At 40.9% G+C, this 27313-nt stretch overlaps 2 protein-coding genes across 4 annotated transcripts; both read right to left on the bottom strand.

Annotated features, from left to right (window-relative positions):
* Window positions 1-254: 254 nt before the first annotated feature.
* On the bottom strand, window positions 255-18015 carry LOC125532084 (replication protein A 70 kDa DNA-binding subunit B). 3 transcript variants are annotated; one of them, XM_087533236.1, is made up of 16 exons: window positions 17381-18015; window positions 17237-17308; window positions 16854-16958; window positions 3199-3364; window positions 2825-3101; window positions 2652-2745; window positions 2435-2565; window positions 2275-2356; window positions 2059-2185; window positions 1820-1971; window positions 1462-1741; window positions 1313-1368; window positions 1149-1238; window positions 1010-1069; window positions 807-884; window positions 255-735 (listed from the first exon to the last, which is right to left on the bottom strand). In XM_087533236.1, the coding sequence occupies exons 4-16, from the start codon at window positions 3349-3351 to the stop codon at window positions 666-668; spliced, it is 1650 nt and encodes a 549-aa protein (XP_087389362.1). In that variant the 5' UTR covers window positions 3352-3364; window positions 16854-16958; window positions 17237-17308; window positions 17381-18015; the 3' UTR covers window positions 255-665. The 3 variants fall into 3 exon arrangements, with proteins under 3 accessions (XP_087389362.1, XP_087389367.1, XP_087389359.1); XM_087533241.1 differs by lacking the exons at window positions 16854-16958; window positions 17237-17308; window positions 17381-18015 and adding an exon at window positions 3423-3557 and having other exon boundaries at window positions 3199-3306; XM_087533233.1 differs by lacking the exons at window positions 16854-16958; window positions 17237-17308; window positions 17381-18015 and having other exon boundaries at window positions 3199-4421.
* LOC147993032 (uncharacterized) lies at window positions 14831-16538 on the bottom strand. Its single transcript, XM_087533248.1, has one exon. The coding sequence runs from the start codon at window positions 16299-16301 to the stop codon at window positions 14841-14843; it is 1461 nt and encodes a 486-aa protein (XP_087389374.1). The 5' UTR covers window positions 16302-16538; the 3' UTR covers window positions 14831-14840.
* Window positions 18016-27313: the final 9298 nt, after the last annotated feature.

Below are 27313 nucleotides of genomic sequence, written 5' to 3'. Positions count from 1 at the left end.
TATTGGAACCATGTATGGACTGATGCATATTGTTTAATTATTTGAGCTAGAGCTGCATGTTAGTTTGCAAAGAATGAGACCAAACTTTTTGACATGGCATACTCTTAATTTTATAGTAATATTTAGAGAAGCCTAATTATGGAGACCAATTTGAAGCACAACCGACAACATTAGCTCAAAAACCTTTGCAAGGAATTTGACTAAAAAAATTGACATGACCTTTCCTTAATTTTCTAGCATTTGAACATGTCACAGGAAGATAGTATATATTGAGAACAAAACGTCACAGGAAGATAGTATATATTTGAAACAATTGTAAGGAAAAGTTTTGACACCAGTTGGAAGCAAAACTGACATGATCAGCTTAATAAAAGTGCATACAAATCCATAGATTTCACAATTCAGACTTATTACATAATCTTAGTCGATATCTGACGACATGCTTAGGCTGATCATAAGTAGTTCTAATGATAGTTTGGAGGTAATTTTCAATGGAAGGTGGTGCAATCCGTAGGTGCTTTTTGTGCATCTTGAAGATGCCCTGGTCCTTGCATGGTTGTTGACGGTGCCATGTTAATAGAACAACATTATTGGTAAGGTTATTGTTGTAGCAAAGGGCGACAAAACTTTATATAATTTTGTTTGGATATGAGAACTGATAGTACCTATGTGTTTTTATTACTGTTATCCTCTTGCCCTTCATAGTTGTTCATTTTCACATTGTTATCTGCAATGCTGTTTGATTGATGATAGAAAGTTAGATTGTGAATCTCATGTTTCTATGTGATATGAGAAGAAGCACGTACTCTTGCTTATGCTTTTTGACAACCTGGAGATGCACTTGTGTATCCTGAAGATGTTCCTGTTGATGTTCCTGTTGTTGACTGACATGTAAACAGGAAATATTGTTATCAATGCGTACTCTGTTTGTTGACTGGCATGTAAACAGGAAGATGTACTTTTCAGAGAACTTCAATGATAAACAGGAAATATTGTTATCAATTAGTACCCCTCTTTGTTGGTGGCTCCATCTTCTGTAAATTCGATGCTTCTTTTCGCTGAAGAGTACCTGCAACCAAAAATCGCCATTTGAATTCCATATTGAATGTAAGCTGAATGTTCTTTAGTAGAACTTTAAAAAGTATTACCTATTTATGTTTTTGTCGGTGTCCATAGTTGCAGATTGGCAAGGGGGAGGAATAGTATTGCCCAAGTGGACTTGTGTTAGGCTCCCCGGACTGTGAATAGGAAAAGTTTGGTAAACATTGTGTAGACAGAGGGTGTAACTTCTATTTTGTGATTGATGGCAAACCTCTGGATGCTCTTTGGTGATGATGGACTGTTCACCAGTTCTTTGCTTGGAGTTGACTGGAAGTATTTAATGGTTCAAATTAAATATTTTAGGTAATACAATTGTAATTAGGAAGGTGTTACTTTCTGAATTGATGAAAATTGTCTAACCTTTGTGGAGGGAAGCATTTGTGCATTGTCAACTGGGAAGCTTTTCTTTATGACATAACTTATGGGGAATCTGGATACTAAATCAACCTTCATTCCTATGTAGAACAATCTAGTTTTCCCAATGGCATTATCTAGTGCGGTCACATGTTCCGCGATATCAACTTTCATGTTTTGAGAAGCTTGGATGGCATCTCGCTCAACCAGTTCTTCAGCAATTTTAAAGAAAGCAATGGCATCTAAATCTCCTGAGTCATCTGTAAGTGTAATTGGTAGCTTGTACCTAGAGAATTTGATAGTTGTTTATATGGAACAGAATATGTAAATGAAGGCAAATGTTCCATAAAAACAGATATCGTACAATGGCTTTGGAGATGAATTTGTGCAAAGGCATGTTGGAGTATCTGAATTGTTGTTGTATCCTCTGTCACAATGTTTGCATCCTTTGTAGTACCAATTAGTTGAAGGTACAATAGATTTAACTTTTGCAATGGTGCTGTAGGTAGCTCCTTCCTAAGAGTTTGCAAAAAGGGTGCATTGAGAATCTACTGTAGAAGTTCACTGATATACAAATAATAGGGTAGATAAGATGATGTTGACCTGAAAATTTGAGTTCGGCATATCTGTTATTTGTTGAAGTGTGTACATTTTCCCTGCTGCTTGAATAGGAGATAAATGCATAACCTGAGGTAGTTGTTGTCGCAGAGCTGGAGATTCCCATTTATAGCTTCAAAAAGAATCAATGAGAAAAATGTCAGCATGTTAGATTTTGGAAAAAGAAGGTAGTAGTTGCAAAGAGAAAGGAGAATGGCTGACCTGGTTTGGTAGTTTTTAACTTCAGATGTATCCAAGTCAATGTAAACTTTTGTTGCAGAGGTTGATGATGCATGCAGGGTACCTATATGTATATATGGTTGTATGTCGTATTAGTTTTGGCTCTTATAGTCATTTTAAGAGAGAATATTTGAGCAGTTACCTAGAAAGCTCCCAGCTGTGAGACCCGCAAAAATGCCAACTACAATGCCTTCTTGTGATTTTTTGAGTACTGCTTCTTCATCAAATGTTTCACCATGGTGGCCCCAAAGACGTATTTCTTGTGTCTGTTCACTGGATATGTGGAACAAACATTTGTTGACACAAAGTGTATAGGGATGGAAAAGTTTTAACACACTGTAGTAGTAGGAGAAACATACTCTAGGTTTCGAATTTTGATTTCCCTGAGTTTATTTGTAGATGTCTGACTTGCATAATCAAATGGCCCAACGTGGCTAATGACTCCTATTATATCTGGAGAGAGAAACCACATACACAATTAATTTATGTTTTAATATTAGTATGAAAGAAAAAAAGGAAATGCAAGCGTTACCTTGAAGTGGTTTTGCAAAAGTATCTTTTTCTGGTAGATTATCAAATGGACAAAAATTGAAGGAAAACTTTGGTATATTTGTTCCTCTGCTTTCAAGTCGGTGAACCTTAGTGCTGTGCTTGAATTGCAACATATAGTTTTGGTGGTGGTATATATGGGTTTTGTTTTTTATATCAACAGCTGCAATATCATTGAAGATGTAGACATGTCCTTCTGTGAGTAAGGGGCGGAATTGTCTATGAAATTTTTTGGGTACACTGATCTGCGCCATATTGCCCTGCCATAATATTCGATGAGGATGTGAAAATCAGTAGTACATTTGTACAATAATATTATTATTATGTTGGAAATAGAAATAATAATGATGGACTTACATCTTCATCTAAAAGGACACCATCAATGCTGATGAGAGGATCCGCAAACTTGGATTTCATGTTTATTGCATCCCATAGGCGCAAGAGTCGTCCAAATACCTTACAACTCTGTTGACCAAGAGTGATGGTTTTAAGGGCTGTAGTGGATTCCATTGATGTAATTTTCCTGAAAAGAAAGCAAGTAGTTGCATAATAATCAAGAGATAAGAGAAGGATGTTCCTACAAGGCTCCACAGAGATCAGCAATTCTGGGCCGTTGGATCGGTTCCCTTGATGCGTTTTCGTCCGTTGGATCGAGAGGTGGGAGGATCTGGGCCGTCGGATCTGGAAGAAACACTGCTGAAATGAATAGTAATGGCAACAGAATGTAAATACCATGCCCCCACCAGGGCATTTTGGTCATTTCGCATGGTGGGGGTATAAAAGGGGCCACGCCCGTGGAGATGACCTAGCCGCCTCTCTCTCCCACACTCGCGCAACCGCCTCCCTCCCTCCCACGCAGACGCCTCCCTCCTCCCTCGCTCGCGCCTCCATCGGGCCCAGCTCCTCCCGCCTCGCCGCCGCCTCCTCTTCCCTCCCGCACGCCTCCTCTCCCCTCCCCTCCCCTCCCGCGAGCCTCCTCCCTCCCACCCACATCGCCGCCGCCGCCACCCACCGCCTCGAACGGCACCGTCGGCGGCCAGATCCGCCGCAGCAGAGCGCCCCCCCCCCCCCCCCCCCCCCCCACGACGACCAGCAGCAGAGGAGGGAGGACGAGGAGCATGACGGCGGCGGCGGGGAGCAGCAGTAGCAGGCGGAGGCGCTGTGCTCGCGGAGGCGCTGCAGATCCCCGCCGAGCAGGCCGCGCTGGTGCTCGGGGTGCTCGGAGCCGTGCTCCCCGGCGACGACGACGAACCCGCAACCGAAGGAGCTGGCGCCTCCCCGCCCCCATCTATCCACTCCGTCCAGGTCTCTCTCTCTCTCTCTTCCAGTTCCCGTTCTTACATCCACTCTCGCTGCCAGATCCTCATGTACCCGCAGCAGATAGAGAGAGGGATGATGTGAAGGAGACCAGATAGAGAGAGGGATGATGTGAAGGAGACGAGAGGAAGGAGAAGCCATGCCCTGTCCACTGCGTCGTGCGCGACGACCGGCTGGGCTCTGTTTCAGCACCCCAATCTTCCTACCTCTATCCCCTTCTAATTTCTCCATCCCTTTCTTTCAGGTACTCTCTCTCCCTCCTGATTAGCCTGCTCTCCTCTCTTATGCATTCCTTTGTTTGATATAATACCTGAAATTTCCCATCTTTGTGTTGCACTGGCAGATTTTTTGTGTGTACATGCATACAAGACGCTTGATGAAAATCCAAGCAGGTTGCAAGGGAAGGCAAATTCCATTTTATGCTCATGTGTAATCATTGATTCTTTTTTCCTCACATTTAGCATGCAGTCAACTTTTACTTATATGTACAATATATTACCTCTTTCAGTTATATGACTTGCACACACACAATATATTGCATCTGTAGGTCATGTGACTTGCCTACAGAAGATATGAGTGTCCTCGGAAAATATATTATGCCGGATCTACTATGGTTGCCACATTATGCAAGTCAGCATTTAGTGATCTAAAAGTTTAGACCATGGCATTATGTTCAATGCTCAGCAAATCCACCCTTGCAGGTATGTTTGGCAGTTCATTCACAAGTGACTTGCAATATCTGCTTACTGAATTTTTGGTGTTAATTTTACCTTCTGTTCAAGCATTGTATGTTTTGTCTGAAGCTTTGAAGCAATCCAGCATTAGCTTTGCTAAAAAATGTAGTTATGTGATGTGGTTACTGTTTGATGTCACTTGGTTGTTTATTCCTAACCATTACGTCTTGCCGATGTCGTTCTTGCGGGCCTGAACTATTTTGACAGGATGTTTTTTAACTCCCCCTCCATCCCAAAGGGGCCCAAAACATATGCACTTATGTTCAACAACTATATTATGAAGTAACTGCGTTCTTGCTTGATCCAGCTAAAGTTCTAAATCAGTGTTCATGCCTATAAATAATTTAGGGGTTGATAAAAGATTGTTTATCTTTGTGTCAGTACTCAAATTTTGAAGTTGATTGCACACATCCTAAAATGACATCCAAAGAAAACTAGAGATAGTAAATAGCTAGCATAGTGACAAGTCTGGACAATATCATGTATATGGGCTTATCAAGCTATCATGCAGAAAGATTCAGTTTTCGTACATTTGCAGGTTAACTTGCCATAAAACACCCTTGATAAAAAAAATCATTAAGTTTGGCAAGTGAATCCCAGTGAAGATGATACTAAAATTTACAAACTTGCAAGTATTAAATGCCATCAATTGCAAAACAAAATTATCTGAAATCCTGCAAGTTTTACTACCTTTTTTTGTTGTATAGTTCTACTTGCTTGAAAAGAAGAAATGCACAACAGTCACCACAAAGAACACAATATTGTGTGCGCAAGCTAGACTATAACTATCTAATTGATTTGGTTTGGCATCTGGTGTTTATCTAATTTATTTGTACCAAAAGGAGTAATTCTGATGCACCTCTTCTTTCCTAATAATAGTTGCTTCTGACTAGCGACTGGTGGCGCTGGATGTGCTTGCTTCCTTTGTCGTGCAACTTCTTCGACTCAACCCGACCGTGTTACAAGTTTCTCTCCCCCTCCCTCTCTCTTGACCCCTATTATTTTCCGGATTGGAAGTGGCCTAAAGAATATGAAGTCACTTGGAACTAGCATTCACACATGTTTTCTCTCTCAGATTTTGAAGGTTGATTCTCTCCATAATCTTTACCTTTGATGACATTTCCTTTTCTGGGTATTTTACTTTGTCATGTGCATTGCGACCTGGAGACCTTTATCTGCAACATAGTGATAGGGAGGTGTTGCATATGGTGACTTCCAGTCTGATGTGTACATCGATCTCCTTTTTGAATACCAAAATAGTTGGCTGTAACTAAAAAAATGCTTACTTTCTTGGCTGTAATTTATTTGCCAAACTTACTTTTTTGGCCGTAATCTATTTGTCATTTGTAACAGCCAATTCACATGCAAAAAAATGCTTTGAAGATTTTTATTGACATTTTATTAAAGTAGTTTTCAAATGCAACCTCACCTATTTTCCATTTCTATTGTTTCTACTAGGTTTAAACTAAAAGGAGAAAGAGCTAAAAAAGTCCTTTATCTTTATAGTATTTTATGTTGAAGGGGCTATGTAGTATTTATCCATATTTTTCCTCCTTCGGATGTGATGTGGATGATGTCTTGGGATCCGGACATCGTCTTCTCTCTGCTGGCCCTGCCATCGTTCCTTAGGTGTGGTCCCTTTTTTCCGCTTGCCTTTTCTTCATTAAGATGTGTGTTGTCTCCTGATTCACTCGTGCTTATCTTTCGTTTCTAAGTCTGGTGTCGCCATCTTTTTTGGTTCTTGGTCTCTTGTTGCCGCATGGTACTGGACTTATGCTTCCAAGGGCTAGGATCTGGTGTGGTTGCTTCTTTCTAGGATGTTCGTCGTCGACCTGGGACATGTACTTTACTGCTTTCTTATCTTTGGTGTGTACATGTCCTGCCTGTTTATTTCTTACTACTCACACGTGTTGGTTGTAATAGCCACTTTAGTACTTTACTACTTTCTTACCTTTGGTGTGCATCTGTCCTACCTTTCTATTTCTTATATTCACCATTTTGGTTGTAATAGTCGGTTTAGTTGGTCCATAGGAGTGGTCTGTGTGGTTATGCTTTGTTGTATGAGTAGATGATGGTGGATTTGATCTGTTTGACTGCCTTTGATATGTTTTCCTGCCTTTGGACGCACTATTGCCATGTACTGCAACATTTATTCAGTGTAAAATGTAGATTTTCAGAAATATCAAAGATTGAGAGAAGCACATTTAGGCCTGAAACTTTTATTTTGCCACAACTTTTATCGGTGCATGTCGTTTAGTGAACTTGGCTTCGCTTGGTGGTTTAGCTTAGGCTGGCCTTTTTGGCATCACTCATCAGTTAGATTGTCCTCTTATATGAGAACCTATGATAGTCAGTTCAATAGAAAGCAGAGAAAATGATAGATAACATGAGCTAATATTTGGTTGATGTACTATTCAGGTGTGAAGATCCATTGGTAAAGTTTATTTGAGGAAACTGTACCGTTCCATGGACCCATTATTTCGGCGAGCCGGTCCTATTATTGCACTGAAGAGGCCATCTCTTAGCATTGAACCACAAGTTCATGTTCGCAAGCTGAAACATGAACTTGAACCACATGCTCGCAAGCTCGGTTTTTATCCGACGGCCGAGGGCGTTCCGGAGGGGGATCGGGCGGCCGAAAATGCATCAAGGAGCCGATTCGATGGCCAGGAGGCTCAAATCGCTGAGGAGCCGTGTGAGGTGCTTCGATTCTTCCTCGGTCCACATGGTTGCCACCTAATAGATTTTCTGTATTTTTGTACATTTTGCTCAGGGTCATGCTCCATTTATGCCTTTGCTATACTTTTTAAATTTTCTCAGCTTCATGAAAGTGGAACATTTCAGTTCTCTTGCTGCTTCTGAAGATAACAGTTCAGAAGTTCTTTTTATTCTTACTATATTTTTGTAATTGCTTTTCCATGTACTTTTTCAACATTGAAGGGGTGCCACTTGGCTGGCAGCAGGAAGTACGCCATCAACATCATCGAGATCCGCTTGAAGGACAACACCATGGAAGATGCTCAATGACCAGATCGTCGTCCTCTCCGAGAGGAGGGGCCAGCTCAAGCAGGTACAACTAGCTCACCACAGCTCGCTCCTCCTCCCTCTTCTCTGTTTCATGTTCGATTGTTCAGAAACGTAACTTATATTTATGTGGTGGATGACTAAGCAAGTGGTTGAATGAGAACTGAAACCTTTCACTTTTAAGGTTTGAGATTGTTGTGAACTGCGAGTATTTCATAAAAAAAATCAGTTCATATAAAGCAAAAGAAAGGAATGTAGTAACTTACATTGACAGTGTGATTGTTAACCCCTTATGATATTGGAAACCTGATAAATAATTCATTTTATGACTGAATGTTTGGCGTGGGATTGGGAGACCCCCGGTTCTGTTTGGTACATGCATCTTCTTATATTATTAGTGATATTTGTCATTTACTTTAAAGTTATGCAGTTTTCAAGCACACATTTAGTTTAGGTAAATCTAAACTAAATCTGTGAGCTTTGTCATTTTTCAAGCACACATTTAGTGATATTTTTCATTTACTTTGAAGTTATGCAGTTTTCACTGGGAGAATCTCACAGATTAGATAGCACAAACTGTGAGCTTTGAGCATCATATTTCTTTAAGTGGAATCATTGTGATTTGGACTACAGGAATGGCCGTCACTCCTGAAGTTCATTTTGTCTCATTTTTTTGAAGGTGGCACTACCACAAGCCATTAATCCTTGAAGCATTGACCCACCTACATGTCCTGGATCCGACGGTCGTTAGTAATTTTGTATTGTGTGCAGTGGATTAGAATAAATATTTTGGTTGAGAGTGAGAGGGAGAGGGAGAGGGAGAGAGAGAGAGGGAGGGAGAGGGAGGGAGAGTCATGTTTTTGCTCGGGTCCAATACTCAGAGTTGGTAGTGCTGATGGGAAATGGTCACATTGCCCTTGCTATACCTTTTAGTACCCGAGGGATGATTTCAGTTGCACTTACTTGCCTAATGAGAATTACTGTGGTACTGACTTTGTGAAATGTACCATTTTGAACTAGGTTCAACGATCACCAGAAATCAAATGTGTGTATCTATTGCAGTTAAGTTAAATAAATTTTTGTACTCCCTCCGTCACGGTTTAGAAGGCGCGCTTGGAAATTCTCTGGGACCTAGGTGGTTATCTATTGGTTGTGAGATGGGCTAAAAATAGCATTCACACTACGCATGCATATAGAAATAGTATATCGGAGTACTAATTAGCTACTAGAAATAAATGCAATGCGCCCTAAACCTTGTCTATTGTGGAAACACACGCAAATTTAAATGTGCCTTCTAAACTGTGACGGAGGGAGTAACTAAGATTTTGTTTTGCGGGACATGTAACTTAGGTTAAATATTGATTAATTGATACACAATACTTATGATGGTCTTCTAATTGAAGAAGACATTTACAGAAATTTGGTTGGAGTGGCTCTCAGGACACTCGGCATCAAAGAGTTTCCTGTTTCTATCACATGTTGCTACTCTATGTTAGATGATCATTACCCATATATCGACACTGTGATTAATCAGGAGGTTATTACATATTGTTGTGTAATGTATGACATGCCAGATACGCCTATTCACCATATATTTGTCTTGCTCTTCCTTCTGCAGTAAACCTTCCGGTTAAGTTTTGCAATCATCACCTCATGTTTTTCCTTGCAATATTATCTCTATTTGATCAAAGCGCATGAATTTCTAGACACCATAAGGCATCTTAGAATTAACAGTGCACATGACCACCTGTTGTTTAAAAAATATTCTTGAAATTGATACTAGCTCTGGTTAATATGGCCAGACTGATTGCTTAGGATGGACCATATCAAACTCATTGACAAATTAAAATTAGAATGATTGCTTAGGATACGTACATGAGCACAGTCTCTCTCTCACTCCCACAGTGATTGCTTAAGATGCATATTGTTCAAGCGCTTAAACAAAGCATTTATGGTTGCCATTTGCTTAGATTGAATGAGTTTTGTATGGTTTTATATCAGTTTTTTGAGGCTCAATCATCATGCCTTTGTTTGTTTGCATCTCGTGTTGGTTTGTGCTTATATGATCCCTTTAGCTGTGTAAGTTTTGCACAATCATAAGCCTTTTGGAATGCTAAACTGAACTATTCAGGATATAAGGCCTCTACAGGAAAAGTAAGAATCCAAATTCCTAAGTAATCATAACAACTCAAGTGTGATATATATCTTATCACATGGATGCAAATATTTTCTCTGTACGCTAGATCATTGCAGGCCAACTGTTTGATCTTTATATGCTTGGACAAGTCGTTGGGACCGGGACCCTCGCGCCAAGGCGCGCTACTGATCTCCTTGCTTCAAGGTCAAGGAAGGAAACCGTGTCATCATTGGCCAATGTAGATATTACTCTCTAGCTGATATATTGTTTAGTTTCTTAAAGGTTTTAAAAATTGCTTGGGAACACGAGGCTTAAAAGTTTCAACCCCGATCAAGGGCTCCAAAGCTTTGCACGTCTTCTGTTTTCTTTTAAATAATTGAACAATTGAAGCAACCATGAATTCTATTGGTTTTTACCCATACTTACCTTTTATGGGAAAATAGTTTGTGAATTACCCATTGGGGTTGGAGTATGTGTTGTATAACTTGTATTGACGTGGTCATAACGACGCAATCGTAAATATTTTTTATTTCCTTGTGCTGAAAATACTCTTATGTGACAACCATACGTTTACCAACACATAGTGGGGTTTTGGAAACTGGTAGTTACTTTTATGTCTTGACAATAAATTATTGTGATTCTAGCAACTGTTTGATTACCAGTCCACATGTTTGTTTGGATTGATGAATCGGGGAATCGAATTTTCATTTGATGTTATATGTTTGTCAGTTGCTATGTAATTTTAAGAAAGATCCTCAATTCTCTAAGTGCACCGAAGCTTATAATAGATTTTTGCAAGGATAGATATAGATAGTTTTCTTGTGGCCTCCCTGTCGGATTGCATCTATGTTCTAAAATCTTATCCAGACCTAAGCAACATGTGAAATTTTTGGGAGGGGCGCACCTTGCTACTCACGCCGCTGATCGAGGTTCACCTTTCTCATACAGCTGCTCCTCCCATTTTATTGACTTGCAGGTTGCCGCTGGAACTAGATGGGGTCTCCAGCCAGCCTGCCATGTGGCTTGCAGTAGCGGTTGATGCAAGTTATCCTTACATACGTATAAGGGTCTTAGTACTTAGTATGACAAAGTGAATATAGAACTGATGTATTGAATTATTAATGGGGTGGTTTCGATGAGAACTGAAACCTTTCGCTTTCAAGGTTGGACACTGATATGAACTGTGAGTATTTAATAGAGAAATTCAGTTCATGTGGATCAAAATGAAGGCATGTAGTACCTTACATGGACAGTGATTATTTGCCCATTGTAGTACTTCAAATTTGATGAAGAATTTATTTCATGACCGAGACATGGGACTTGGAGAATCTCAGTTCTGACATGTATATTAATCACCTTTATTTTGTCATGGTAATGGTACTGAATGTTCTGATATGGCACTATATGTTTTGTTTATCTCTTATAAATAATGAAATGGCCTATATGTAAAGTTTTCTATTTTAATTATATTATGTCGTTGATGATGTATGTGGAATCTGTAAACATTCAGGCTCTCGCTATCTCGTGAACGCGCTAAACTCGATTTTGCTTTATGATAATCTCATGGTGTTGTTGTACTATATAATGTTTTCCTAATACAATATGTGAAATTTTCTTCTTTTTTTATTTTGTTATATCGTGTTTGAGTAAGTACGTTAAACCTAGATTACTACTAACTTGAGCATTACCTACATGACCACAACATAGGGACCGGCACCCTCGCGCCAAGGCGCGTTACCGATCTAGTGATGTATGAAATGGACAGATAATTATGTAGGGTAAACACGCTTGAATGTAGGAAATTCCTTTATTCAGTTCTCATAGTCTATTAATTTGACTAAAAACTTCAGCATAGACTACATTATGGGTGCAATTCTCATAAGAAACTTGACTATTTTCGATTAGAACTCTCAACCCCTTTGGTGAAGTAACTCTGGAAAATGCTACATATAGTTGACCATGAGAGAACACTGGAGATGGCAAATAGACTCCAACTCTATTTAAGGTTTGCCCTTGACTCTTGTTTATTGTCATTGCATACGAAAGGCGCACGGGAAACTGGCGCCGTCTCAATTTGAAGGGCCACCTTGAATGAGTTGATGTTGTGACAATGCGTGGGATATATACTTTTGAACCTGTAGCCTTCCCTGTTATGATTTCACCTTCAATCACACGATTTTTCAATTGGGTGACAATCAGCCTAGTACCATGACAAAGTCCCCTTGATGGATTAAGATTGCGCAAAAGCATAATTGGAACACCAATCTTCAAGTGCAACTTATGGTCAGGAAGTCCGGGCATCGAAATTGTGTTTAGAAACTCTGTTGGGTATAATGCTTCAAGAGTGGAATGATTAGCAGTGCTATCGTCAATTGAATCAGAACTATAGTAAGATATTTCAGACGTTGTTAGCTGAGCAATCATTCTGGTATTTATATCTGAAACCACCTCATTTGTAGGTGCTAAAATTGCACGTTCACACAAATATGATGAAATATTTGCTGGCTCAGAACCTAAGTCATAGACAAATGATATCAATCCATCAAGGTTCCTACAATTTGACGATAGAAGCAAAGACTCTGGAATCTCTATAAATGAGTTACTGGAATCATTTGGGACAGAAACAATAGGTTCTGTTCCATTGCCCACCCTAAGAAGCCATTCAGCAAAATTACTTAGCTCCTGTCTGTCTGAGGTGGAGAGATTTCCTGACTTCAGCCTCATATTTTCAGTTAACTCGAGAAGCTTACATTGTCTCCATAAATAAGAATTAACAATGCAGGACCTCAGAATTTGGGGTTTTGTTGCATTCTGTATTACTGGAAGTGTTTGTCGAAAATCTCCACCAAGCACAACAGTTATACCACCAAATTGCTTATTTTCTGCATTTTGCCTTGTTTCTGATAATATATCTCTAAGTGTACGGTCCAATGCTTCAAAACAATATCTATGATTAACAAGGGCCTCATCCCATACAATAAGAGAAGTTTCCTGGATAAGTTCTGCCAAGTGTGTATTTTTGTTTATACTACACACGGAACTCTGAGAAATGTCTAATGGAATTTTAAAACGGGAATGAGGGGTTCGACCCCCTGGTAGCAGTAGGGCAGCAATTCCCGATGATGCAACTGCTAATGCAATTTTCCCTTTGCTTCTTACAGAATTAAGCAAAGTAGTCCATAAGAAAGTTTTTCCAGTTCCTCCATATCCATAAACAAAAAATGTTTGACCTTCATCATTCATCACAGAATTGTAAATAGCATCAAAAACATCTTTCTGGTTGTTGTTCAACATTGAAAGATTGTCATTTAAAGTGGCAGTCATAGCAGGCACATCATAATTGAGCTCATCTAGTAGTAGCCTATTTTGTCCAGAAATATTAGCAATGTCATCAGGTAGCGGCAAATTAAAATTGGATAAACAATATCCTACATCTCTTAGCAATTTATCCAATTCATTCAAAAGATAAGATGAAATATATATATCGGCTAAGGGATTGCTAGGTTGACCACGGTTCTGATTCAATTGATGGGCTGCATCTTCAGACATTTTTGACGCGTGGTCATCAAAAAGTTTTCTAGGATTTGTTACCTCACAAAAGAGCAAAACTATGACAAACAGTTGGCGTAACTGGTAAGGCATGGCCCATTGAGCGGCATCTTTTAAGGCATTGGACCATTCTTCATCATCACCAAGGAGACCTAAAGCCTCACATGCAACACGAAATGTAGGATATTCATGGCCATTGATAGTTCTGATTTGAGCGAAGGAGGTTGGACCTTTGACAATGTTGAGCAACAAACGTAGATAGTGAAGGTCCCCTTGGGAAGGGTTGACATAAGCAATTCTGCCAATTCTTCTAGAACCACGACGATAATCCCAGTATTTGCCATTTGAGTTGGAGTGCCATGTAAAATATTCAGAAAATTCTATGTAGGTATATTGTTTAGCCCGAGGGTGTTGCATATTAGCTTCTAACCATGCAGTCAACTTAGTTGTCATATTCCTTGGATTTTCAATCACTGCTTCAAGGTCATCATCTTCTGAGTAAATTACATTATTCTCAAATGGAAGATGAACTGGAAGTCTTTCTACGAAAGGGTCTGCATAGTGAATATCATACTCTAGCAAGCGCCAAGCAGCCTCATTTGGTGTGATACAGCGACATTCTAGATAATTTTCTATTTCATTGACTGTTTCACTTGATGAATTGGATGATCCAGAATTTGAATGGATTTTAGTTCTGGCAGAATCAAATCCTTTTGTGACATACTTGAAAAGATACTTGTGCATGCCATCATGATTAACCTTCTCTACATTTATGTGAGCTTGATATTTAACTACCAAGTCCACATTGTGAGGAACAACAAATCTGTTATCAATGTCAACTCCATTTTTGTTGACAGTTATTCCATTGTTTGGCCGAGCATATTGTGTGAAACCATTCTCCAATATACTTGTTTGCTCACAGAAATCTTTAGGATAGAATTTTGTGCATTTTCCTTCAGACATACAGGGAGATTTAGTATTCAGATTTCCATAGGGCCCATGTATCATGAATGAAGATACAACATCATAACCTATTGGATCATTTTTAGGATCTGGCAACTGAGCCGAAATAAGAAAGTCTATCTTTTTCGCATCTAGGGGTTCATCTTTGGATAACCATATGATGATATGGACATGAGGAAGTCCAAGTTTCTGAAATTCAATGGTGTAGATAACTACAAAAGATAGGCATGTTATTTACGTAAAAGAAATGTTGGATTCATGCAATATTAAATCAATTAATGATGTGGGGGAGACAAATTACCTGCATTCGTTGGTCCAAAGAATTGTTTCTTTTTAATATCATCCATTAGCATATTTAGCTTCATTTTGAATACCCTATTGACAATATTTGGACGGTCAGAAGGTTGTTGCCCTGGAATGGATGATAGAGCCTCTACTATCTCAGGCCAAGCTGCATTTGAAGTGAATGTGACAAAGAGATTTGGGCAGCCATATTTCCTACATATAGCGATGGAATCTTGATAATTTTGGTACATATATCGCGGGCCTCCGGTGAATGAAGATGGTAATATAATCCTTTGACCAACTGAAGAACCGGATGTATTACCTCTTGAGACAGAATTGGCCAAGTCATTATATGGGGATGATCTATATTTTTCCTGAAATCCAGGCTTGCGATAGAATGCAATACGAAACTCTTCAACACAGCAATAACCACCCACTTCATAAGCTTGTGTCAATCTTTTACCTCTCAATGGCGTGTTGAAATCACCTAGTCTATCATGTAATCTATATGCATAGTACTCTAGCATAGTTACTTTCTGACGGCTTATAGCTTGACTTTGTGGCGAGGTGTGGTACATGAGGTCTTCATGGTAACCATCCTCTCCATATGGAAATAATAGAGGATACTGCATTGCCATAAACTTGTAATGTTTTTCACTGATTTGTTGTAATCCTGATGAACGGTTATCTATTATAATGTCCCGCCCAACATCAGTTGACCCAATATCACCAACAACCGACCCTACAACCTCAGATGCGACCGAAGCACTATAGATGTCTCCATGTGCGTCAGGTTTGCCATATAATTTGATAAAGAATTGATCAGGAGCATCTTCAGTCAATCTTTCCTGTGCTGTTCTAAATAGTTTCACTATGGGATTATGGGTGTTAAGCATCGATATAAGGGACTGGACAATATCTTGATTAGCATTGAAAGAAGGGCGGGCAGACGAAGACCGAGATGATGAAGGCCGAGAAGATGCAGTAATATTTATGCGGTTTCTAACCTCATGCTCTGTATCATAGATGTACAATTGTGCATATTCTGGTCGACGATTCTCAGGTCGCATTAGAGAACTGATACGATGGCAGACTTGACCACTAATCTTGAAAACATAGGGTGCTCGGCCATCATTTATGGATTCAATAACTTTAGCACCCATTGAAGTCATCGCAAACATGGTATTATACTGCCGGATATGATAAAAAAAGTGGTTCGAAGTTGCAGTGTTCTGTGAGGTTAATAAATCCAATAGAGGCTGGGGAGGAGGATCATATGGTTTCAGCAAGATTTTCCCTCCTTTACAACACAAATTATATGTTGGATCAGAAGTATGTCTCTCTCTGCGGATATGCTCTTCATACCAAAACAAAGAACCACAATGTTTGCATGAATGTGTGGGCCCCCCAAGGTTTAAGGGTTGAAAGATAGTTCCTGAAAGATAGGCCATGTATATTTATCTCAATTTGTACAAAAAGGAGACTTCAATCTGCAATACACTAATTGGTAAATAATAAGAGCTTACGATTATGGATTAATGCCAAATTTGGTGTTTGGGAAGCTGACGTAGAGGACTCTCCGGTTAATCGTCGGCGTACTGAACGTTCATCTGTAGATGTTTTTTGCTAGTTGATATGAAGCATAGGTTGATGGAAACATGTATAAGGAACAAAAATATCCTAACTAACCTCTATTTCTAAGTTGTGTACGTCTGCGGCGGTTATCGGAAGAAGCAGATTGGTTTATTTCAGGTATGACAATTGGTTGTGACTGACGACGGGGGCTCCCACGACCGCGTTGGACTGAATGGCTACCACGATTTGTAGAAGAATTTGCGGTGCTATCCATCTTTGCAAAGCATGTGGGCAAAATTGACTTAAATGGAAGCAGATTGTAGCCTATATGATTGAATAAATATATCACACAAAACAATTCAGGGTAGGAAATTCATACGGTATCTGATATGCATGGAACAATATGGATGGTGCATATGTTCGCATACCAATGGAAGAAGCAGGAGACCGCTGCAAAAATGAATTGAAGCCAATCCGAGGAGCAAGAGACCTACTAAGCAGAAGTTGAAGAACCTTTCGATCCAGAGAGCAATCTGCAAAAAATTTAAACATAAGTTGAGGGATAGGAGAAATCCAGGCTGACTGAAAACAGGCAGCATGCTGCAGGAAAATAACTACAATGTACTGATAAAATAGAAATAAACAAATAAATTAGTAAAATATAATGATGATATTGGATTTTGTACTATGTCCATCCTAAATTAGAAACATGTGCAGGTCGCACTGCTAACCAATTTGTGTAAGCATGTATCATAATCAAATAGCAATTTTATGAAATAGGAATCTGAAAGAAATGCAAGGAGCAAGCGACCTGTGATGTAATGTGGCCAATCCGAGCAGCAAAAAACCTACACGCTCAGCATTCTTTCATCCCTAGCACAACCTGAGAAATTGGAAAGCATAATCTTGTGAGGATAGAAATCTTCAGAGAGGGCTGAAAAGAGGGAGTGTGCACCTAGTAGGGCTGAAGTTGGTTCCCAGCCGTGGATGTGAGCAGGCGTTCGTGGTCGACGATGCGTATGGCAGAGGGGTTATAAGCACAATCTTTTCCGCATTTGCAGGGTAATGAAGCAAGAGATAATGAGGGCCGTAAATTAAGTTGTGAGGCCGTTTCATATGCATTTGTGGCATGGAGGTGGAAGGGTTTGCGACATAAAAGCGGGGAAGACGAAGGAATTTGACGGAATTAATGCACATCTATGGAGCAGTGGTGACTGGCAGGGGGGGCATTGGGCGTGGTGGCGTAACTCACCGGCGGTGGCTGGCCATGAGGACGATCGATTGGGGAATGGAGGCGGAATCCATGGCGGCGGCGGCGGCTGGATGCGGTGGCTGGCCATGAGGACGATCGATTGGGGAATGGAGGCGAAATCTATGGCGCCGGCGGCTGGATCCCACGTATCTGTAGAGGTTGCTTGCCAGGGACCGCCGGCGGTGAGGGCGGCAGGGTCAACAGGGGCGGCTGGCCGGAGGCAAGCATGCTTGGCGGCGGCAGGTGGGAGAGCATGAGGGGCCGTGGCGGCTGGTCGGGGAAGGGCTTGACGAAAGGGAAGGGTGTGGGTCATACGTGTTATCCTGAACGATAGATGCCCATGGACTTGGAGCGGGCCTTTTAGTGTCCAAATGATAAAGTCTACGCCCAGCCCAGAAAACGGAGTCGGAGGCCAGCAGCGAGCGGTGTGGGCAGGGGACGAAACGGTACGTAACTTAGCGGTGGCAGCTCCTAGTAAATTTGACCAACACTTGATCTGACGGCTGTATAGCACCGATCTATGTTGCATCAACGGTTAGAACAATTGGAGTGTAGGATCTAGAAGTAGATGTGTCTAGAGGGGGGTGATTAGACACTTAGTGCTAAAGTTGCAATTTTTAGGCCTCTTTGGTTTGAGTGGAGTTTTAGGCACAATTTCAACATACACAATACATATCAAGCAAGCATGCAAAGAGTATATGAGCAGTGGAATGTAAAGCATGCAATTTGCAAGAATGTAAGGGGAAGGGTTTGGAGAATTCAAACGCAATTGGAGACACGGATGGTTTTCCCGTGGTTCGGATAGGTGGTGCTATCCTACATCCACGTTGATGGAGACTTCAACCCACGAAGGGTAACGGTTGCGCGAGTCCATGGAGGGCTCCACCCACGAAGGGTCCACGAAGAAGCAACCACCCACAAAGGGTCCACGAAGTAGCAACCTTGTCTATCCCACCATGGCCATTGCCCACGAAGGACTTGCCTCACTAGCGGTAGATCTTCACGAAGTAGGCGATCTCCTTGCCCTTACAAACTCCTTGGTTCAACTCCATAATCTTGTCGAAGGCTCCCAAGTAACACCTAGCCAATCTAGGAGACACCACTCTCCAAGAAGTAACAAATGGTGTGTAGGTAATGAACTCCTTGCTCTTGTGCTTCAAATGATAGTCTCCCCAACACTCAACTCTCTCTCATAGGATTTGGTTTTTGTGGAAAGAAGATTTGAGTGGAAAGCAACTTGGGAAGGCTAGAGATCAAGATTCATATGGTAGGAATGGAATATCTTGGTCTCAACACATGAGTAGGTGGTTCTCTCTCAGAACATATGAGTTGGAATTGTGTATGTGTTCTGATGGCTCTCTCAACGAATGAAGAGGAGGTGGAGGGGTATATATAGCCTCCACACAAAATCCAACCATTACACACAGTTTTCCAATCTCGGTGGGACCGAATCAACAAACTCGGTCGGACCGAAAAGGTAAACCTAGTGACCGTTAGAGATTTTTGGTGGGACTGACATGCAACTCGGTAGGACCGATATGGTTAGGGTTTGGGCATAACGTAATCTCGGTGAGACCGATTACACAAACTCGGTGAGATCGATTTTGGTAATTAGCTAACCAGAGAGTTGGTCAGGAAAACTCGGTGGGACCGATTTGCTCTTTCGGTGAGACCGAAAAGTTACAAAAAGGAAACACTGAATTTACATTGCAATTTCGGTGGGACCGATTCGCTTTTTCGGTGAGACCGAAAAGTTACGAAAGGGAAACAGAGAGTTTGCAATCCCATCTCGGTGAGACCGAGATCCCTATCGGTAGAACCGAATTGCTAGGGTTTGGCGGTGGCTTATGACAAGTGAAACTCGGTGGCGCCGAATAGAAAGAATCGGTAGGTCCGAGTTTGGCTTTGGGTTTAGGTCATATGTGGAAGTGGGAAAGTAGCTGAGGATTTTGGAGCATATCATTAAGCACATGAAGTAAGAGGCTCATTAAGCAACACCTCATCCCTCCTTGATAGTATTGGCTTTTCCTATGGACTCAATGTGATCTTGGATCACTAAAATGTAAAATGAAGAGTCTTGAGCTTGAAGCTTTAGCCAATCCTTTGTCCTTAGCATCTTGAAGGAGTTCCCACAACCTTTAGTCCATGCCACTCCATTGTTGAACTTATCTGAAACATGCTAGATAGAAATGTTAGCCCAACAAGAGATATGTTGTCATCAATTATCAAAACCACCTAGGGAGCACTTGTGCTTTCAATCTCCCCCTTTTTTGTAATTGATGGCAACATACATCAAAGCTTTAGATAAAGATATAAAGAACAGCAAGTAAAGCTTTGGAAGGACATGTAACAAGCATAGGCTCCCCCTACATGTATGCACTCATGTAAATATGAAATATAGAGGCATGTGAGAGCATAACCATGACAGAGTAGGCAATGTGTTACATGTATCTTGGCCATATGCATCAGAGCAAAAGATTATCAAGGAAAATACCTTCATGCTCATGAGTCCTTCTTGCAAAAAGTATGGACATAAGCAAGAACTCCTCATACTCATGATTTTGATGCATATACTTACCTTGTGGTCTTGAGTTGGCTTAGGATGGAATGAACCTGCACAAACAAAGTTAGATAACACAGGTACATCCACTAGCCAGAGCAAACAAAAGAAACCACAAGAATACCAAGACTGGGATGACATGTAGAGAGTGAGTACAAGGTACCACATTGGATTCAACATGTCCCCAAGAATAAAGATATGCAATGAATTTGACTGATTTCTTTCCCTTAGGTGTCTTGCTCCCCCTGAATCTTACATGGGATATTGGGAGAAGATAGGGAACAGAAAATCAGAGCTGAAAAATACATATGAACATGTCTTTCCCCCTAAAAAGACATGTGACATCTCTCCTCTTGAACATCAAGCATCAAGCATCTGGGACATCTGGGATCCTTGAGTATTCTCTCCCCCTTAATACTTTCTCTCTTGTAGGTTTGGTCCTTGAGACTTTTTCTCTCCCTTGATGTGATCTCTCTCTCCTACAAGCTTTGATGTGATCTCTCTCTCCCCCTTTGACATCAATTTCCAAGAAGGGCTTTCTGGAATCCGTCGTATAGGTTTGGTCCTTGAGACTCAGCACAAAGCAATGGATAAAACTGTGATGCTTGTAGAGGACAAGATTCATTGAGTAGAGCTGGATCAGAAAAAAAATATAGAACAAGTGACAAACTGTTTTTCCTGTTGCGAAGTCGGTGGCACCGAGTGGTATGTTTCGGTGGCACCGAAAAGATTCGGTTGGACCGAAAATTACAAGTCGGTGAAACCGAGTTCACACAGAGAAAAACACTTGTCACCTCAGCTCACTAGACATGTAGGATCTCACAAAGATTTGCAATGAATTACCTGAAGGATTTGCAAGGAATTGAATGCAGAAAATGCAGAACAAAAACAAAGAGAAAAGAGAAGAAACTGAAAGATCTAGATGAAGTTTTTTTTTTGAAAAAGAGAAAGAAAATAAACATGCATGAGACAAATGCAATAACACGGAAAAGAACACAGGAGAACTTCATCTAGAGTTGGGCGGTGACATAGTCACCTATGTTAGAGTATATTGACTTAGGAGTCAAGTGAGAACACTTGATCATAGGTCATACTGATCGTTTAAGCTCAACATGGGGTTACCATTTTTCGTTTAAGCATCTTGATGTATTCACATCTTGTTGAGTTGCTTTGACTCATGTCTTGGAGTAAAGCTTCTCTAAGATGGAATAACATACCTTGGGTGGTGGTGTGGTTCTTGCTCATGTAGTTGAACTTGTGTGGGTGCTCAAGGTTGATGTAGCTCATCAAGAGTTGGGAGCACCACTTGGAGTTTGAGTTCATCTACCTACATGGGTTAGTTCTTGCAAGGAAGAGCACTTGTGTATCCAAAAAGGACAATCATGAAGCTCAACATAGAACTTGTCAAGGGATATGTTCGAATGGTTTTGTGCTTCCTTGTCTTCAACCACCATTGTGTAGAGTCTTGGTGATGTAGAGATTGCTCAAGATGTGAGTGAATCGCAATCTCATGGAATTAGATTCAACCAAGCACCTACATGGGTTAGACAACATGCAAGGTGCAAATATATCCAAGACATAAGATAGTTATCATAAGAGATATATCATGGATTAGTCATAAGCTCATGTCTTGCATGTATCCAATGGAGTTTCTACTCCAAGTTCGAAGCATCAGTGATGTTCAATTCTCCTCTCAACCTGCAAAACACTTTCTCATCAAGTGGTTTAGTAAATATATCCGCTAATTGCTTATCGGTGCGAACATGCTTAAGATTAATGTCACCCTTAGCAACATGATCTCGAATGAAATGATGACGAACTTCAATATGCTTAGTTCGAGAATGTTGTACAGGATTATGACCAATTTTGATAGCACTTTCATTGTCACAAAGCAGTGGAACATGTTTCACATAAATCCCATAATCTTTAAGAGTTTGGGTCATCCAAAGTAATTGAGCACAACATGAACCAGCGGCAATGTATTCCGCTTCGGCGGTGGATAAGGATACCGAGTTTTGTTTCTTGGAAGACCAAGACACAAGAGATCTACCAAGAAATTGACAAGTACCCGAAGTGGACTTTCTATCAATCTTGTCTCCGGCATAATCCGAGTCGGAATAGCCAACAAGATCAAAAGAAGACCTCTTAGGATACCAAATGCCAAAATTTGGTGTATGGATTAAATATCTCACTATCCTTTTCACAGCCTTAAGATGACATTCTTTAGGAGCAGCTTGATATCGTGCACACATGCACACACTTAGCATAATATCGGGATGTGAAGCACATAGGTATAACAATGAACCAATCATAGAGCGATAAACCTTTTGATCAACCGGTTCACCATCTTTGGTCAAATCATTATGTCCACTAGTAGGCATGGGTGTAGACATACCTTTGCATTCTTGCATATTGAACTTCTTGAATAAGTCCTTGGTGTACTTTGTTTGAGAGACAAATGTACCTTACTTAGTTTGCTTGATTTGCAAACCGAGAAAGAATTTGAGTTCACTCATCATAGACATCTCAAACTTCTCTGACATTAGCTTTCCAAACTTTTCACTAAAGAGAGGGTTAGTTGAACCAAATATGATATCATCAACATAAATTTGGCATACAAATAGTTCTCCATTAACCCTTTTAGTAAAAAGAGTAGGATCAATTTTACCAATTTTAAAACCACTTGTAGTAAGGAACTTGGTCAAGCATTTATACCATGCTCTAGGAGCTTGTTTAAGACCATAAAGAGCTTTGTGAAGTTTGTAAACATGATTTGGTTTCTTAGGATTGATAAAGCCGGGAGGTTGTTTGACATAAACTTCCTCCTCTATTTCACCATTTAGAAAAGCACTTTTAATGTCCATTTGGTACAAGGTGATATTATGGTGATTAGCATAGGCAAGTAAGATGCGAATGGACTCAAGTCTAGCAACGGGAGCATATGTCTCACCATAGTCCATACCTTCGACTTGTGTGTACCCTTGGGCGACGAGACGTGCTTTGTTGCGAACCACTTGTCCATCTTCATCTTGCTTGTTGCGAAACACCCATTTGGTACCAATGATGTTGTGGTTGTTGTCGGGCTTCTCAACCAATGTCCAAACTTGGTTTGTCTCAAAATTGTGTAGCTCTTCATGCATAGCGTTTATCCAATCCGGGTCTTCCAATGCTTCTTCAACCTTCATAGGTTCAATGCTAGAGATGAATGAATAGTTTTCACAAAAGTTAGCTAAACGAGTTTTTGAGCGAGTGATTCTCCCTGTTTGTATATCATTGAGGATTTGCTCGACGGGATGATCTTTGGCAATTCTTGCTCGAACTCGTGAGAGCTTTTGCTTGGGTCTTCGTTGAACATCTTCTTCATCTTGTTCTTCTTCTTGGCCTTCTTCATTGTTGACGTCGTCGTTCTCTTGTCGTGGTGGAGAAAGAGGTTGTTGATGTTCGTCTTGATGCATTTCCTTGTCTTCTTCATCTTGGTGTGTCCCACTTGTGGATGCTTCCGTGTCGATTCTTGGTTCACCTTGTCGTGAAGTAGAAGCTTCCACTTGGACGGATGAAGTACTCTCCTTCACCTCCGTTGGACGAATTTTGCCAATGGACAAGTCTTGGATTGCTTCTGAAGGGTCTTTGTCTCCTACATCAATTGGAAATTGCTCTACTTGCGAGCCATTAGATTCATCAAACTTCACATCTACCGTCTCTTCAACCTTTCGGGTGAAATTTTTGTAGACACGGTAAGTGTGAGAGTTTGAGCCATAACCAAGTAGAAAACCTTCATGAGATTTAGGAGCAAACTTTGAACGACGATGCTTATCAAGAATGTAGCACTTTGAGCCGAATACTCGAAAGTATCCAACTTGGGGTTTGTTACCGGTGAGAAGCTCGTATGCCGTCTTGCCGAGTAGCTTGTGAAAATATAAGCGATTTGTTGCGTGACAAGCTGTCTCAACCGCTTCTGCCCAAAAGTGCTTCGGTGTCTTGTATTCATCAAGCATCGTTCTTGCCATTTCGATGAGCGTCCGATTCTTCCTCTCAACGACTCCATTTTGTTGAGGTGTGTACGTAGCCGAGAACTCGTGTGAAATCCCTTCTTCGTCAAGAAAGGTGTCCACATTTGCGTTCTTGAACTCCGTTCCGTTGTCACTCCGAACCTTCTTGATCTTCACGTCAAACTGATTTTGGGCCTTCCTAGCGAAGTTTTTGAAGATCTTCTGGACCTGCGACTTGTCATTAAGAAAGAACACCCACGTAAATCTTGAAAAATCATCAACTATAACTAGACCAAAAGAATTTCCACCGAGACTCTTGTAGGCGTTGGGACCAAAAAGATCCATATGAAGTAGCTCGAGTGGCCTCCTTGTGGTCATGATGTTCTTCACGGGATGTCTTCCTCCAACCTGTTTACCTGCTTGACAAGCACTGCAAAGTCTATCCTTATCAAATATGACATCGTTAACTCCAAGGATATGATTTCCTTTAATAAGCTTGTCAAGGTTTCTCATGCCAACGTGACCTAGTCGTCTATGCCACAACCAACCTTTTGAGGATTTAGCAACAAAGCAAGTTTTAGGTTGTGCCTTTTTAGAGAAATCGACAATGTAAAGATCACCTCTACGCATACCCGTAAAGACCATTTTATGATTGTCTCGACGAAATACTTGGCAATCTACCTCAGTAAATAGGACATTCAAACCGAAATCAGCAAGTCTAGATACTAAAAGTAAGTTGTAGCCAAGAGATTCAACGAGCATGACATTTTGAATGGAACTATCATGTGAGATGGCCACCTTACCAAGGCCAACCACTTTACCACCAAAGGTGACATATTTTCGAGAACCACAAGGGCTAGCAATATACTTTTTCAAATGATATTGATTGAAAATTACAAGCATCTCATTTTTCCACTCATGAAAATACTCTCCATCAAGAATAGGCACTCTATGTCTAAGACTCCCTAAGGTAGACACATCCATCTTTCTCCAATGGTGATTAAACCAAGGCAATGGAGACCAAAGCTCTGATACCACTTGTAGGATCTAGAAGTAGATGTGTCTAGAGGGGGGGTGATTAGACACTTAGTGCTAAAGTTGCAATTTTTAGGCCTCTTTGGTTTGAGTGGAGTTTTAGGCACAATTTCAACATACACAATACATATCAAGCAAGCATGCAAAGAGTATATGAGCAGCGGAATGTAAAGCATGCAACTTGCAAGAATGTAAGGGGAAGGGTTTGGAGAACTCAAACGCAATTGGAGACACGGATGTTTTTCCCGTGGTTCGGATAGGTGGTGCTATCCTACATCCACGTTGATGGAGACTTCAACCCACGAAGGGTAACGGTTGCGCGAGTCCACGGAGGGCTCCACCCATGAAGGGTAATGGTTGCGCGAGTCCACGGAGGGCTCCATCCACGAAGGGTCCACGAAGAAGCAACCACCCACAAAGGGTCCACGAAGTAGCAACCTTGTCTATCCCACCATGGCCATCGCCCATGAAGGACTTGCCTCACTAGCGGTAGATCTTCACGAAGTAGGCGATCTCCTTGCCCTTACAAACTCCTTGGTTCAACTCCACAATCTTGTCGGAGGCTCCCAAGTAACACCTAGCCAATCTAGGAGACACCACTCTCCAAGAAGTAACAAATGGTGTGTAGGTAATGAACTCCTTGCTCTTGTGCTTCAAATGATAGTCTCCCCAACACTCAACTCTCTCTCATAGGATTTGGTTTTTGTGGAAAGAAGATTTGAGTGGAAAGCAACTTGGGAAGGCTAGAGATCAAGATTCATATGGTAGGAATGGAATATCTTGGTCTCAACACATGAGTAGGTGGTTCTCTCTCAGAACATATGAGTTGGAATTGTGTATGTGTTCTGATGGCTCTCTCAACGAATGAAGAGGAGGTGGAGGGGTATATATAGCCTCCACACAAAATCCAACCGTTACACGCAGTTTTCCAATCTCGGTAGGACCGAATCAAAAAACTCGGTCGGACCGAAAAGGTAAACCTAGTGACCGTTAGAGATTTTCGGTGGGACTGACATGCAACTCGGTAGGACCGATATGGTTAGGGTTTGGGCATAACGTAATCTCGGTGAGACCGATTACACAAACTCGGTGAGACCGATTTTGGTAATTAGCTAACCAGAGAGTTGGTCAGGCAAACTTGGTGGGACCGATTTGCTCTTTCGGTGAGACCGAAAAGTTACAAAAAGGAAACACTAAATTTACATTGCAATTTTGGTGGGACCGATTCGCTTTTTTGGTGAGACCGAAAAGTTACGAAAGGGAAACAGAGAGTTTGCAATCCCATCTCGGTGAGACCGAGATCCCTATCGGTAGAACCGAATTGCTAGGGTTTGGCAATGGCTTATGACAAGTGAAACTCGGTGGCGCCGGATAGAAAGAATCGGTAGGTCCGAGTTTGGCTTTGGGTTTAGGTCATATGTGGAAGTGGGAAAGTAGCTGAGGATTTTGGAGCATATCATTAAGCACATGAAGCAAGAGGCTCATTAAGCAACACCTCATCCCTCCTTGATAGTATTGGCTTTTCCTATGGACTCAATGTGATCTTGGATCACTAAAATGTAAAATGAAGAGTCTTGAGCTTGAAGCTTTAGCCAATCCTTTGTCCTTAGCATCTTGAAGGAGTTCCCACAACCTTTAGTCCATGCCACTCCATTGTTGAACTTATCTGAAACATGCTAGATAGAAATGTTAGTCCAACAAGAGATATGTTGTCATCAATTATCAAAACCACCTAGGGAGCACTTGTGCTTTCATGGAGTGACGTGGCTTCATGAGAAGGCAGCAAAATCATCTAGTGGGGTGCCCCTATTTAGATATAGAAGATTTCTGAATTGTAATTTTCCAATATTGATTGCCTTGTTTGGTGTCTTACCATTGCCAATAGCATTAATTAGTTCTATATTTTGAACGAGAGATTTAAGTAACATTTTTCCTAAATTTGTGCCATCTAATTTTCATTTATCTTTATGTTGTTTTTGTGGCCGTCTGTTCCTTACGAATCTCAGCGCTGGAGGGGTCGCCACATTCGAGTGTTTGCATGTTTGCAGGTCA

Source organism: Triticum urartu, chromosome 1A (assembly GCF_056163025.1).
Source record: "Triticum urartu cultivar PI428250 chromosome 1A, HENAU_Tu73, whole genome shotgun sequence".
Classification (NCBI taxonomy): domain Eukaryota; kingdom Viridiplantae; phylum Streptophyta; class Magnoliopsida; order Poales; family Poaceae; genus Triticum; species Triticum urartu.
The sequence above is the reverse complement of the archived record's forward strand: the minus strand, read 5'-3'. Positions and strand labels throughout refer to the sequence as shown.

What these genes read in the sequence shown, in the direction of transcription:
- LOC147993032 (XM_087533248.1), bottom strand. Translation starts at nt 16,301, where the DNA reads ATGGCCTATCTTTCAGGAACTATCTTTCAACCCTTAAACCTTGGGGGG.
- LOC125532084 (XM_087533233.1), bottom strand. Translation starts at nt 3,576, where the DNA reads ATGGTATTTACATTCTGTTGCCATTACTATTCATTTCAGCAGTGTTTC. An exon ending in GTGTCCTTTTAGATGAAGAT is followed by an intron (nt 3,102 to 3,198) that starts GTAAGTCCATCA and finishes ATATTATGGCAG; the next exon opens with GGCAATATGGCGCAGATCAG. An exon ending in ACCGACAAAAACATAAATAG is followed by an intron (nt 1,070 to 1,148) that starts GTAATACTTTTT and finishes TTTTGGTTGCAG; the next exon opens with GTACTCTTCAGCGAAAAGAA.